Source organism: Oncorhynchus mykiss, chromosome 23 (genome assembly GCF_057628025.1).
Source record: "Oncorhynchus mykiss isolate SJ-2025 chromosome 23, ASM5762802v1, whole genome shotgun sequence".
Taxonomy (NCBI): domain Eukaryota; kingdom Metazoa; phylum Chordata; class Actinopteri; order Salmoniformes; family Salmonidae; genus Oncorhynchus; species Oncorhynchus mykiss.
The window spans coordinates 64734805-64748424 of NC_143044.1; the positions used below are offsets into that span (position 1 = coordinate 64734805).

General features: G+C 45.5%; 1 protein-coding gene across 4 annotated transcripts in view; it reads left to right on the forward strand.

The window, feature by feature from the left end:
• Positions 1-2705: 2705 nt before the first annotated feature.
• LOC110514389 (thrombospondin-2) overlaps positions 2706-13620 on the forward strand; it is a 53306-nt gene continuing 42391 nt past the window's right edge. For 2 of the 4 annotated variants that reach the window (XR_016491194.1, XM_090217971.1), the window contains exons 1-2: positions 2706-2956; positions 6105-6158. Coding sequence is in view for 3 of the 4 variants with exons in the window: in XM_090217971.1 (XP_090074097.1) it covers positions 6107-6158 (52 nt within the window). In the remaining variant the exon portion in view is untranslated. The remainder of the gene's footprint in view (positions 2957-6104; positions 6159-13620) is intronic. The other 2 variants (XM_090217972.1, XM_090217973.1) reach the window with 1 other exon arrangement.

The following is a 13620-nucleotide window of genomic DNA, read 5'->3' on the forward strand; positions in this document are numbered from 1 at the left end:
AGAGAGGGGGGGAGAGAGAGGGGGGAAGAGAGAGAGGGGGGGAGCGGAGAGAGGGGGGAAGAGAGAGAGGGGGAGGGGAGAGAGGGGGGAAGAGAGAGAGGGGGGGAGAGTGAAACAGAGGGGGAAGGGGAAAGAAAGAGAGGGGGGAGAGAAAGAGAGGGGAGAGAGAGGGGGGGGAGAGAGAAAGAGAGGGGTGGAGAGAGGGGGGAAGAGAGAGAGAGGGGTGGGGAGAGAGGGAGGGAGAGAGTGAGAGAGTGAGAGAGAGAGCGAGGGGGGAAGAGAGAGGGGGGGAGCGGAGAGAGGGAGGGGAGAGAGAGGGGGGGGGGAGAGAGAGAGAGAGAGAGAGGGGGAGCGGAGAGAGAGAGAGAAAGGGGGGGAGAGAGAGGGGGGGAGAGAGAGAGGGGGAGCGGAGAGAGAGAGGGGGGGAGAGAGAGAGAGAGAGAGTGGGGGGAGCGGAGAGAGAGAGAGAGAGAGAGGGGGGGAAAGAGGGGGGGAGTTAGAGAGAGGGGGGAGAGAGGGGGGAAAGGAGAGAGAGAGAGAGAGAGAGAGAGAACACATAGAACAGAGTAGGGCCATCTGGCCTCTGCTATGGAAACATGTCTATACCCCAAACACTGTGGAGAGATGAGAGGGGAGAGAGAGGGGGGGGGAGAGAGAGAGAGAGAAGGGGGAGAGAGAGAGAGAGAGAGAGAGAGAGAGAGAGGGGGGGGGAGTGAAACAGAGGGAGAGGGGGGAGAGAAAGAGAGGGGGGGAGAGAAAGAGAGGGGGGGAGAGGTGGGAAGAGAGAGAGAGGGGGGGAGAGGGGGGAAGAGAGAGAGAGGGGGGAGCGGAGAGAGGGAGAGGAGAGAGGGGGTGGGGCGGAGAGAGAGAGAGGGGGGGAAAGGGGGAGAGAGAGAGAGAGAGTGAGAGACAGAGAGAGAGAGACAGAGAGAGAGAGGGGAGGGGGAGAGAACACGTAGAACAGAGTAGAGCCATCTGGCCTCTGCTATGACAACATGTCTACACCCCAAACACTGTGGAGAGGGGAGAGAGAGAGAGAGAGGGGGGAGAGAGAGAGGGGGGGGAGAGTGAAACAGAGGGGGAGGGGGGAGAGAAAGAGAGGGGAGAGAGATAGAGGAGGGAGAGAGAGGGGGGGTTCATTTTGATAAACTCCCATTGGGTGAAATACCACAGTGTGGAATCACAACAGCAAGATTTGTGACCTGTTGCCACAAGAAAAGGGCAACCTGTGAAGAACAAACACCATTGTAAATACAACCCATATTTATGTTTATTTATTTTCCCTTTTGTACTTTAACTATTTGCACATTTGAAATGTCTATTCCTTTGAAACGTTTTTGATTGAATATTTAACTTTTGTTTATTATCTATTTCACTTGCTTTAGCAATGTTAACATATGTTTCCCATGCCAATAAAGCCCTTTTCATTGAATTGAAATGAACTGAGAGACAGAGAGAATTGTTACAAAATATATAGAGTACTGTACACACTACAATTACTTACAGTGCATTCGAAAAGTATTCAGAGCCCTTGACTTTTTCCATATTTTGTACGTTACAGCCTTATTCTAAAATGTATTAAATATGTTTTTCCCCTCGTCAATCTACACACAATACCCCATAATGACATCATAATACCCCATAATGACATCACAATACCCCATAATGACAAAGCAAAAACAGGTTTTTAGACAAATTTATGAGATTTTTTTTTGAGGGATGACAGTTTGTTTTCATGAGCTTGGCCTTATTTCTATTACAACATGTTGGGTGACTGTCATTCATATTCCATTCAGCCAGTTCAATGTAACAGTGATAGGTTTAGGTGACTGTCATTCATATTCCATTCACCCAGTTCAATGTAACAGTGATAGGTTTAGGTGACTGTCATTCATATTCCATTCACCCAGTTCAATGTAACAGTGATAGGTTTAGGTGACTGTCATTCATATTCCATTCACCCAGTTCAATGTAACAGTGATAGGTTTAGGTGACTGTCATTCATATTCCATTCAGCCAGTTCAATGTAACAGTGATAGGTTTAGGTTACTGTCATTCATATTCCATTCACCCAGCTCAATGTAACAGTGATAGGTTTAGGTGACTGTCATTCATATTCACCCAGTTCAATGTAACAGTGATAGGTTTAGGTGACTGTCATTCATATTCCATTCACCCAGTTCAATGTAACAGTGATAGGTTTAGGTTACTGTCATTCATATTCCATTCACTCAGCTCAATGTAACAGTGATAGGTTTAGGTTACTGTCATTCATATTCCATTCACCCAGCTCAATGTAACAGTGATAGGTTTAGGTTACTGTCATTCATATTCCATTCACCCAGTTCAATGTAACAGTGATAGGTTTAGGTTACTGTCATTCATATTCCATTCACCCAGTTCAATGTAACAGTGACAGGTTCAGGCTATGACATGATACTCAAATGTTCCCTATACCCATCATGAAGTTGCTACAACCTAGTGAGAGAGAGAGAGGAGCCTCAGTGTGTTCTGGGAGATGAGATGTTGTTTTACCCAGAAGTCTCCTCCATAATAATCTGAGCATGAAGGGTCTCACACACACACACACACACTTTTTCCATATCCCCAGTAGGGTTTCTCTCTGGGAGATATGCAGCTCTACTTAACGCCAGACAGACAGGTAAAATATGGTTCCTGTCTCACACACACACACACACACACACACACACACACACACACACATTACTCTCTCTCTCTCTCTCTCTTGCATTGTAACGCTTAACTGATGTGGGATGTTACTGTGGATCTATCTGACAAGGATTCTGAGGAGAAGTTGGGACGTTAAAACAGGACACTGAGGAGGAGTTGGGACATCAGGACACTGAGGAGGAGTTGGGACATTAAAACAGGACACTGAGGAGGAGTTGGGACATTAAAACAGGACACTGAGGAGGAGTTGGGCCATTTGATGCAGGTAGGTCCAATGTTAGTTTGTTAGTTTGTAACATTTCTCTGCTGTTCGTGTCACTGTTTCTATAAGCAACAGAGACCATTAAAAATGTTATTTATCAGTCTACAGTGCATTCGGAAAGTATTCTGACCCCTTGACCTTTTTCATATTTTGTACGTTACAGCCTTATTCGAAAATGTATTAAATCGTTTTTCCCCTCATCAATCTACACACAATACCCCATAATGACATCACAATACCCCATAATGACATCATAATACCACATAATGACATCATAATACCCCATAATGACATCATAATACCACATAATGACATCATAATACCCCATAATGACATCATAATACCCCATAATGACAAAGCAAAAACAGGTTTTTATACATTTTTGCAAATGTATACAATAAAAAAAGATGCAATATCACATTTACATAAATATTTAGACCCTTTACTCAGTACTTTGTTAAAGCACCTTTGGCAGCGATTACAGCCTCGAGTCTTCTTCACTGTAGGTCTGTAGCAGTTTGGGTCTAGAGTTTCTCCCCCTTTGAAGAGGGGGATAACCGTGGCAGCTTTCCAATCTTTGGGGCTCTCAGACGACACAGAAGAGAGGTTGAACAGGCTAGTAATAGGGGTTGCAACAATTTTGGCAGATCATTTTAGAAAGAGAGGGTCTATGAATGAAGGTTTACAGCGTAGGAACACACAGGTCGAGAGATCTGCATCTAGCTGACCTAGGGTTTTATCATTTGTCCAACAGTTGCAAGCAAGAGTTTCTATTGGACAAATTCAGGTATGTTTATCCCCGTTTCGCTCCATTTGCTTCTGTTTAATAAGAAACGTTTTTCAACAGAATTGGCAGAATGAATACACCCCTGGTCACGCGTAAACACAGTTCACTTTCATAGCAGCCACGTTTTATTCCTTCTCACATCTATGCGCTCTCCTTCTCTCACCTTTTCCCTTCGCTTATGGACTTCAATGCACAACACATCAGCTGTATGTGACCAGGCGAAAAAACCTTTCTAGGCCAAACGATCTCATAGCCGCTACACACAGCATTGTCACCATATTACCTAAAGTAACGTCATATTTAACAGAAAGTTGTCATAATTACTGCCTGCGGTCCAAACACTTAACAGACACACCCTGTCCACTCAGCCCTCAAATAAGTGGACACTTCTGATGGCGTATCATGATGTGTGACGAGTATACACTTGCAGGGCGAGGGGCGAAGGAGGCAGGAATGATTTTAAATGGACCACCATTGGCCGGAAATTCGTCACTCGTTCGTCCCGCGATGATTGTGTTTTCAGCCACCAGTAACTTGTGGGTGCTTTATATGTGCTACAGTCAATTATGATTGCAAGTCTACATATATTAAATATATAATTATTAATTTACGCCTACTGTATGATAGCTAGCAAATGAATTAGCTAACTAACGTTAGCCTGCCAAGCTGGAAGTTCTGAAGAAGGAAAATGCGTTAGTAGCACAATTTCTAACTTTATGGCATTCATTTTTACTTACACTTGTATGTTGACTTCTCCTTTGATATTATTTTTACGTTTTCGCACTTTTCTTCAATCGTCACAAATTGAATTATGGGGAGTTTCAGGCCCCGGAGTGAACATAATTATACACTCGCACAGCCGACTAAAAACGAGGGCTGATGGCCTTACGTGCAAACTTCCCTTGCTTGGCTAATTATTTGGACCACCCTCCAAGATGGCGACGGGGATACCCCAAGGGAATAAGGCAAGGGTAAGTGGACAAGGGGGTGTCTTTTCAGTGTTTGGACCGCAGCCACTGTGTAAGTCAATGGAAGGGGTTGAGAACCATGAGCCTCCTAGGTTTTGTATTGAATCAATGTACACAGAGGAGGACGGAAGCTAGCTTGTTCAGAAGCCACTCCTGCGTTGTCTTGGCTGTGTGCTTAGGGTCATTGTCCTGTTAGAAGGTGATCCTTCACCCCAGTCTGTGATCCTGAGCGCTCTGGAGCAGGTTTTCATCAAGGTTCTCTCTGTACTTTGCTCTGTTCGTCTTTCCCTTCATGCTGACTAGTCTCCCAGTCCCTGCCGCTGAAAACATCCCCACAGCATGATGCTGCCACCACCATGCTTCACCGTAGGGATGGTGCCTGGTTTCCTCCAGATGTGACGCTTGGCATTCAGGCCAAACAGTTCTTGAGAATCTTGATTCTCATGGTCTGAGTCCATTAGGTTCCTTTTGGCAAACTCCAAGCGGGCTTCATGTGCCTTTTACTGAGGAGTGGCTTCGTCTGGCCACTCTCCTGTAAAGGGTTAGGGTTAATACCCAGCGGGTTGTCATGTGCCTTTTACTGAGGAGTGGCTTCTTCTGGCCACTCTACCATAAAGGGTTAGTGTTAGGGTTAACTCCCAGTGGGTTGTCATGTGCATTTTACTGAGGAGTGGCTTCGTCTGGCCACTCTACCATAAAGGCCTGATTGGTGGAGTACTGCAGAGATGGTTATCCTTCTGGAAGGTTCTCCCATCTCCACAGAGGAACTCCTTAGGAGCTCTATCAGAGTGACCACCAGTTCGGTGGTTCCAAACGTCTTCCACCGAAGAATGATGGAGGCCACTGTGTTCTTGGGGACCTTCAGTGCTGCATACATTTTTTGGTACCCTTCCCCAGATCTGTGCCTCAACATGGTCTTGTCTCGGAACTCCACGGATAATTCCTTCGACCTCATGGCTTGGTTTTTGCTAAGCACTATTTACTGTGGGGCCTTATATAGACAGGTGTGTGCCTTTCCAAATCATGTCCAATCAGTAGAATTTACCATAGGTGGACGCCAATCAAGTTGTAGAAACATTTCAAGGAAGATCAATGGAAACAGGATGCGCCTGAGCTCAATTTCCAGTCTCATAGCAAAGGGTCTGAATACTTATGTAAATAAGGTATTTATTTTTACATTTTTAATCAAATTTCTGAAATGTCTAAATACCTGTTTTCGCTTTGTCTATATGGGGTAGGGTGTGTATAGTTTGATGAGGATTTTTTATTTATTTAATCCATTTAGAATAAAGCTGTAATTTAACTAAATGTCAAAAAAAATCACGGAGTCTGAATACTTTCCAAATGCACTGTATAATTGGTGTGTGTGTGTGTGTGTGTGTGTGTGTGTGTGTAGGGATGACACCACTGATTGCCTGGCTGATGGTGTTTCTCTGTGATCTGACAGCAGGTAATGTAATTCTGCACCCTATTTTATTTTTACCTTTATTTTACTAGGCAAGTCAGTTAAGAACACATTCTTATTCTTATTTATTTAACCATTATTTAACCAGGAAGGGCTCATTGAGATTAAAATCTATTTTTCAAGAGCGCCCTGGCCAAGATAGGCAGCATCAAGTCATTACAAAAAAATGACAGACAGACAACATGAAAAACTACAAGTAATCTAGTAAAAACCATTGAATTCGCAAGAGTATAAAACAGCAAATTAAAAACATTGACAGGTCAGGGAATCAGCCTCAAAATCCTTCATCAGTGATTTAAAAACACCAATCAGGACAAGTTCTTCCAGTTTAAAAGTATTTTGTAAGGTGTTCCAAGACGATGGTGCAGAGGACATAAAAGCCCTTTTACCAAATTCAGTTCGGACATTTGGAACAGTTAGCAGGATAAAGTCCAGCGAACGAAGAGACGGCCCACCACATTTCTGAACAATAAAAATGCACAAATAAAAAGGTAGTAAACCCAAAATGGCTTTTTAAATAAAAGTATACCAGTGACTGAGCCTACGAGTGACTAGAGAAGGCCAGCCAACCCTGGTATACAAAGTGCAGTGGTGCGTAAGGGTTTTGCAGTTTAAAATAAATCTCAAAGTGCCACGATAAAGAGTGTCAATTGATCTCAAACACTGAGCGGAAGCATTCATATATAAAATATCGCCATAGTCTAGTATAGGCATAAATGTAGCTGATACTAGCCATCCTTCTGGCTTCAAAAGAAAAGCAGGCCTTATTCCTAAAATAAAATCCCAATTTCAGCTTCAATTTTTTTGTAAATTGTTGAATATGCAATTTAAAAGAGAGGCCATCATCAATTAAAATTCCAAGATATTTATATGAGGTTACAACCTCTACCTCCTTGCCCTGACAGGTAGTAATAGGTGAAAGGTTCAGAGGTCTATTTCTTGCTTTAGAAAACACCATTAGTTTAGTTTTGTCAGTATTGAGGATAAGCTTCAATTCACACAAGGTATGTTGAACAGTATAAAAAGCAGTTTGCAAGTTCTGGAAAGCTTTTGTAAGAGACGAGGCACAACAGTAAATAACAGTATCATCAGCATAAAAATGAAGTTGTGCATTTTGGACATTTTTGTCTAAATAATTTATATAAATAGTGGATAAGAGAGGACCAAGTACAGAGCCTTGGGGCACACCATTCAAGACATACAATTTAACAGACATAAGCCCATCAAATTGAGTGCACTGCGTTCTATCAGACAGATAGTTAGCAAACCATGCAACTGCATGCTTCGAAAGACCTACACTCGACAATCTCTGCCTTAGTATAGCATGATCAACTGTATCAAAAGCCTTAGAGAGATCAATAAAAAGTGAGACACAGTGCTGTTTTTTGTCAAGGGCTGATATCATTTAAAACCTTGATGGCTGCTGTAATTGTGCTAGGCTTCTTCCTGAAGCCCGATTGGTACATTGATAAAATAGAGTTAGTAAATAAAAACTCTTTTAGCTGTTCACTTACAAGGGTTTCAAGTATTTTCTATGACGGCCTAGGAACAGTGGGTTAACTACCTTGTTCAGGGTCAGAACAACAGATTTGTTCCTTGATCTCAGTGATTCGATCTTGCAACCTTTCAGTTATTAGTCCAACGCTCTAACCACTAGGCTACGCAGCCTATACAGCAATCTGTGCGCTGTGGCATAGCGCCGGTCCCGTAGCGCCGGTCCCATAGCTCCGGTCCCGTAGCGCCGGTCCCGTAGCTCCGGTCCCGTAGCGCCGGTCCCGTATGGCCGGTCCCGTATGGCCGGTCCCGTAGCGCCGGTCCCATAGCTCCGGTCCCGTAGCGCCGGTCCCGTAGCGCTGGTCCCGTAGCGCTGGTCCCGTAGCTCCGGTCCCGTAGCTCCGGTCCCGTAGCCCTACGCACACACAGTAAAAGGCACATGACAGCTCGTAGCTCCGGTCCCGTAGCGCCTGTCCCGTAGCGCTGGTCCCGTAGCTCCGGTCCCATAGCGCTGGTCCCATAGCTCCGGTCCCGTAGTGCTGGTCCTATAGCGCCGGTCCCATAGCGCCGGTCCCATAGCTCCGGTCCCATAGCGCTGGTCCCGTAGCGCCGGTCCCGTAGCGCCGGTTCCGTAGCGCCGGTCCCGTAGCGCCGGTCCCGTAGCGCCGGTCCCGTAGCTCTGGTCCCATAGCGCCGGTCCCATAGCGCCGGTCCCATAGCGCCGGTCCCATAGCGCCGGTCCCGTAGCTCCGGTCCCGTAGCTCCGGTCCCGTAGCGCCGGTCCCGTAGCTCCGGTCCCATAGCGCCGGTCCCATAGCGCCGGTCCCATAGCGCCGGTCCCATAGCTCCGGTCCCGTAGCTCCGGTCCTGTAGCGCTGGTCCCGTAGCTCCGGTCCCGTAGCGCCGGTCCCGTAGCGCTGGTCCCGTAGCGCTGGTCCCGTAGCTCCGGTCCCGTAGCTCCGGTCCCGTAACCCTACGCACACACAGTAAAAGGCACATGACAGCTCGTAGCTCCGGTCCCGTAGCGCCTGTCCCGTAGCGCTGGTCCCGTAGCTCCGGTCCCATAGCGCTGGTCCCATAGCTCCGGTCCCGTAGTGCTGGTCCTATAGCGCCGGTCCCATTGCGCCAGTCCCATAGCTCCGGTCCCATAGCGCTGGTCCCGTAGCGCCGGTCCCGTAGCGCCGGTTCCGTAGCGCCGGTCCCGTAGCGCCGGTCCCGTAGCGCCGGTCCCGTAGCTCTGGTCCCATAGTGCCGGTCCCATAGCGCCGGTCCCATAGCGCCGGTCCCGTAGCTCCGGTCCCGTAGCGCCGGTCCCATAGCTCCGGTCCCATAGCTCCGGTCCCATAGCTCCGGTCCCGTAGCGCCGGTCCCATAGCGCCGGTCCCATAGCGCCGGTCCCGTAGCGCCGGTCCCGTAGCTCCGGTCCCGTAGCGCTGGTCCTGTAGCTCTGGTCCCGTAGCTCCGGTCCCATAGCGCCGGTCCCGTAGCGCCGGTCCCGTAGCTCCGGTCCCGTAGCGCCGGTCCCGTAGCGCCGGTCCCGTAGCTCCGGTCCCATAGCGCCGGTCCCATAGCTCCGGTCCATAGCGCCGGTCCCGTAGCTCCGGTCCCGTAGCTCCGGTCCCGTAGCGCCGGTCCCGTAGCTCCGGTCCCATAGCTCCGGTCCCATAGCTCCGGTCCCGTAGCACCGGTCCCATAGCGCCGGTCCCATAGCGCCGGTCCCGTAGCTCCGGTCCCATAGCGCCGGTTCCGTAGCGCCGGTCCCGTAGCTCCGGTCCCGTAGCGCTGGTCCCGTAGCTCTGGTCCCGTAGCTCCGGTCCCGTAGCGCTGGTCCTGTAGCTCTGGTCCCGTAGCTCTGGTCCCGTAGCTCTGGTCCCATAGCTCCGGTCCCGTAGTGCCTGTCCCGTATGTAGCATTTTCCCAGCCTCTCCCACTGCACCCCCCCTCCCCCTGTGCTTCTCAATTAACCCTAACCCATTTTTCCAGCCTCTCCCACTGCACCCCCCTGTGCTTCTCAATTAACCCTAACCCATTTTCCCAGCCTCTCCCACTGCACCCCCCCTCCCCCTGTGCTTCTCAATTAACCCTAACCCATTTTCCCAGCCTCTCCCACTGCACCCCCCCTCCCCCTGTGCTTCTCAATTAACCCTAACACATTTTCCCAGCCTCTCCCACTGCACCCCCCCTCCCCCTGTGCTTCTCAATTGTGCACCACTGCTGTGACTTTTTTAATCCCTAAGTCACTGGGCTCTGTGAACTTTGCCAAGTTGGCAACGCTGATGCCTCTAAATCACCTGAATGGAGTCAATCAGATATCTGCTTGTTACCGCCATGTGCTGATAGATAAAGGCCAGACTGTATAAGGTTAGCAGTCTAATGCCACGATTTTTCTGTCCCAGACAACATTTCCACATTGTGGGAAAATTCTTTGGTCACAAACAATTGTCATCAGAATGTTTTTGCATTTATTGTGTAGTGTGGCTGGTTTTACGAGCCCATCCCAGTGATTGACCAATAGAAACACGGGCTGGCGCTGTGCACGCACACAATAATATGAGTATTGTGAAAAGTCATATTCTGTCACGCCTTGACCTTAGAGATCCTTATTATTCTCTGTTTGGTTAGGTCAGGGTGTGAGTCGGGTGGGAAAGTCTATGTTTTCTATTTCTTTGCTTTTTACCGAGTGTGGTTCCCAATCAGCTGTCTATCGTTGTCTCTGATTGGGGATCATATATAAGTTGTCATTTTCCTTTTGGGTTTTGTGGAGGTGTTGTTTTCTGTTTAGTGTCTGTGCCTGACAGAACTGTTAGCTTTCGCTTTGTTATTTTGTTTGAGTGTTTTTTGCTAATAAAAATCATGAACACTTTCCACGCTGCACTTTGGTCCACTCCTTTCGACGAGAGCAGATTCATATAATAGTTGGATTTAAATGTTTACAAGAAGAACGATTGAACCAATAATCTTGTTTACATGACAAGTCTGAAATCAGGCCAATTTACAGGATTTTGAAAAATTCGCAAAATCTCCAGTCTAAATGATGGTTCTACCATGTTATTTTGGGGAAACCGATTTGATTCTGAGTTCGAACATATAAAGTTTGTCTGAGAAAACTATTTCCATTCACTTCACTCGTGTATAAACAGAGGGAGGCTTGCGCTGCTGGTGCTAGCACACGCTCAGAACTGAAGCAGATCAGACAATCTGGCAAGGTTGATATTAAGATTTGAATTTGGTAACATTGCACAGTGTGACATGAGATAATCGTAAAAGACTGAATCCGAGGTACAGTCTGCAAAGGCCTTAAAAGGAAGGAGCACAGATACGCTGATAGGTAAGAGGGAGGAGCACAGATACGCTGATAGGTAAGAGGGAGGAGCACAGATACGCTGATAGGTAAGAGGGAGGAGCACAGATACGCTGATAGATAAGAGGGAGGACACCTTTACTATCCATAACACCTTCACTATCCATAACACCTTCACTCTCCACAGCACCTTCACTCTCCACAGCACCTTCACTCTCCACAACACCTTCACTCTCCACAACACCTTCACTCTCCACAACACCTTCACTCTCCACAACACCTTCACTCTCCACAACACCTTTACTATCCATAACACCTTTACTATCCACTATCCATAACACCTTTACTATCCACTATCCATAACACTTTCACTATCCATAACACCTTTACTATCCATAACACCTTTACTATCCACTATCCATAACACCTTTACTATCCACTATCCATAACACCTTTACTATCCACTATCCATAACACCTTTACTATCCATAAAACCTTTACTATCCACTATCCATAACACCTTTACTATCCACTATCCATAACACCTTTACTATCCACTATCCATAACACCTTTACTATCCATAACACCTTTACTATCCACTATCCATAACACTTTCACTATCCATAACACCTTTACTATCCATAACACCTTTACTATCCACTATCCATAACACTTTCACTATCCATAACACCTTTACTATCCATAACACCTTTACTATCCAATATCCATAACACCTTTACTATCCACTATCCATAACACTTTCACTATCCATAACACCTTTACTATCCACTATCCATAACACTTTCACTATCCATAACACCTTTACTATCCATAACACCTTTACTATCCACTATCCATAACACCGTCACTATCCATAACACCTTTACTATCCATAACACCTTCACTATCCACTATCCATAACACCTTTACTATCCACAACACCTTTACCATCCATAACACCTTTACTATCCATAACACCTTTACTATCCATAACACCTTTACTATCCACTATCCATAACACATTTACTATCCACTATCCATAACACCTTCACTCTCCACAACACCTTCACTCTCCACAACACCTTCACTCTCCACAACACCTTCACTCTCCACAACACCTTCACTCTCCACAACACCTTCACTCTCCACAACACCTTTACTATCCATAACACCTTTACTATCCACTATCCATAACACCTTTACTATCCACTATCCATAACACTTTCACTATCCATAACACCTTTACTATCCATAACACCTTTACTATCCATAACACCTTTACTATCCATAACACCTTCACTATCCATAACACTTTCACTATCCATACCACCTTTTCTATCCATAACACCTTTACTATCCATAACACTTTCACTATCCATAACACTTTCACTATCCATACCACCTTTTCTATCCATAACACCTTCACTATCCATAACACCTTCACTATCCATAACACCTTTACTATCCACTATCCATAACACCTTTACTATCCACTATCCATAACACCTTTACTATCCATAACACCTTCACTATCCATAACACCTTTACTATCCATAACACCTTCACTATCCATAACACCTTTACTATCCACTATCCATAACACCTTTACTATCCACTATCCAAAACACCTTTACTATCCACTATCCATAACACCTTTACTATCCATAACACCTTTACTATCCATAACACTTTCACTATCCATACCACCTTTTCTATCCATAACACCTTCACTATCCATAACACCTTCACTATCCATAACACCTTTACTATCCACTATCCATAACACCTTTACTATCCACTATCCATAACACCTTTACTATCCATAACACCTTTACTATCCATAACACTTTCACTATCCATAACACCTTTACTATCCATAACACCTTCACTATCCATAACACCTTCACTATCCATAACACCTTCACTATCCATAACACCTTTACTATCCACTATCCATAACACCTTTACTATCCATAACACCTTTACTATCCACTATCCATAACACCTTTACTATCCATAACACCTTTACTATCCACTATCCATAACACCTTTACTATCCATAACACCTTTACTATCCACTATCCATAACACCTTTACTATACATAACACCTTTACTATCCACTATCCATAACACCTTTACTATACATAACACCTTTACTATCCACTATCCATAACACCGTCACTATCCATAACACCTTTACTATCCATAACACCTTCACTATCCATAACACCTTCACTATCCATAACACCTTTACTATCCATAACACCTTTACTCTCCACTATCCACTTTCCACTATCCATAACACATTTACTATCCACTATCCATAACACCTTTACTATCCATAACACCTTTACTCTCCACTATCCACTATCCATAACACATTTACTATCCACTATCCATAACACATTTACTATCCACTATCCATAACACCTTTACTCTCCACTATCCATAACACCTTTACTCTCCACTATCCATAAAACCTTTACTATCCACTATCCATAACACATTTACTATCCACTATCCATAACACCTTTACTCTCCACTATCCACTATCCATAACACATTTACTATCCACTATCCATAACACATTTACTATCCACTATCCATAACACATTTACTATCCATAACACTTTAACTATCCACTATCCAT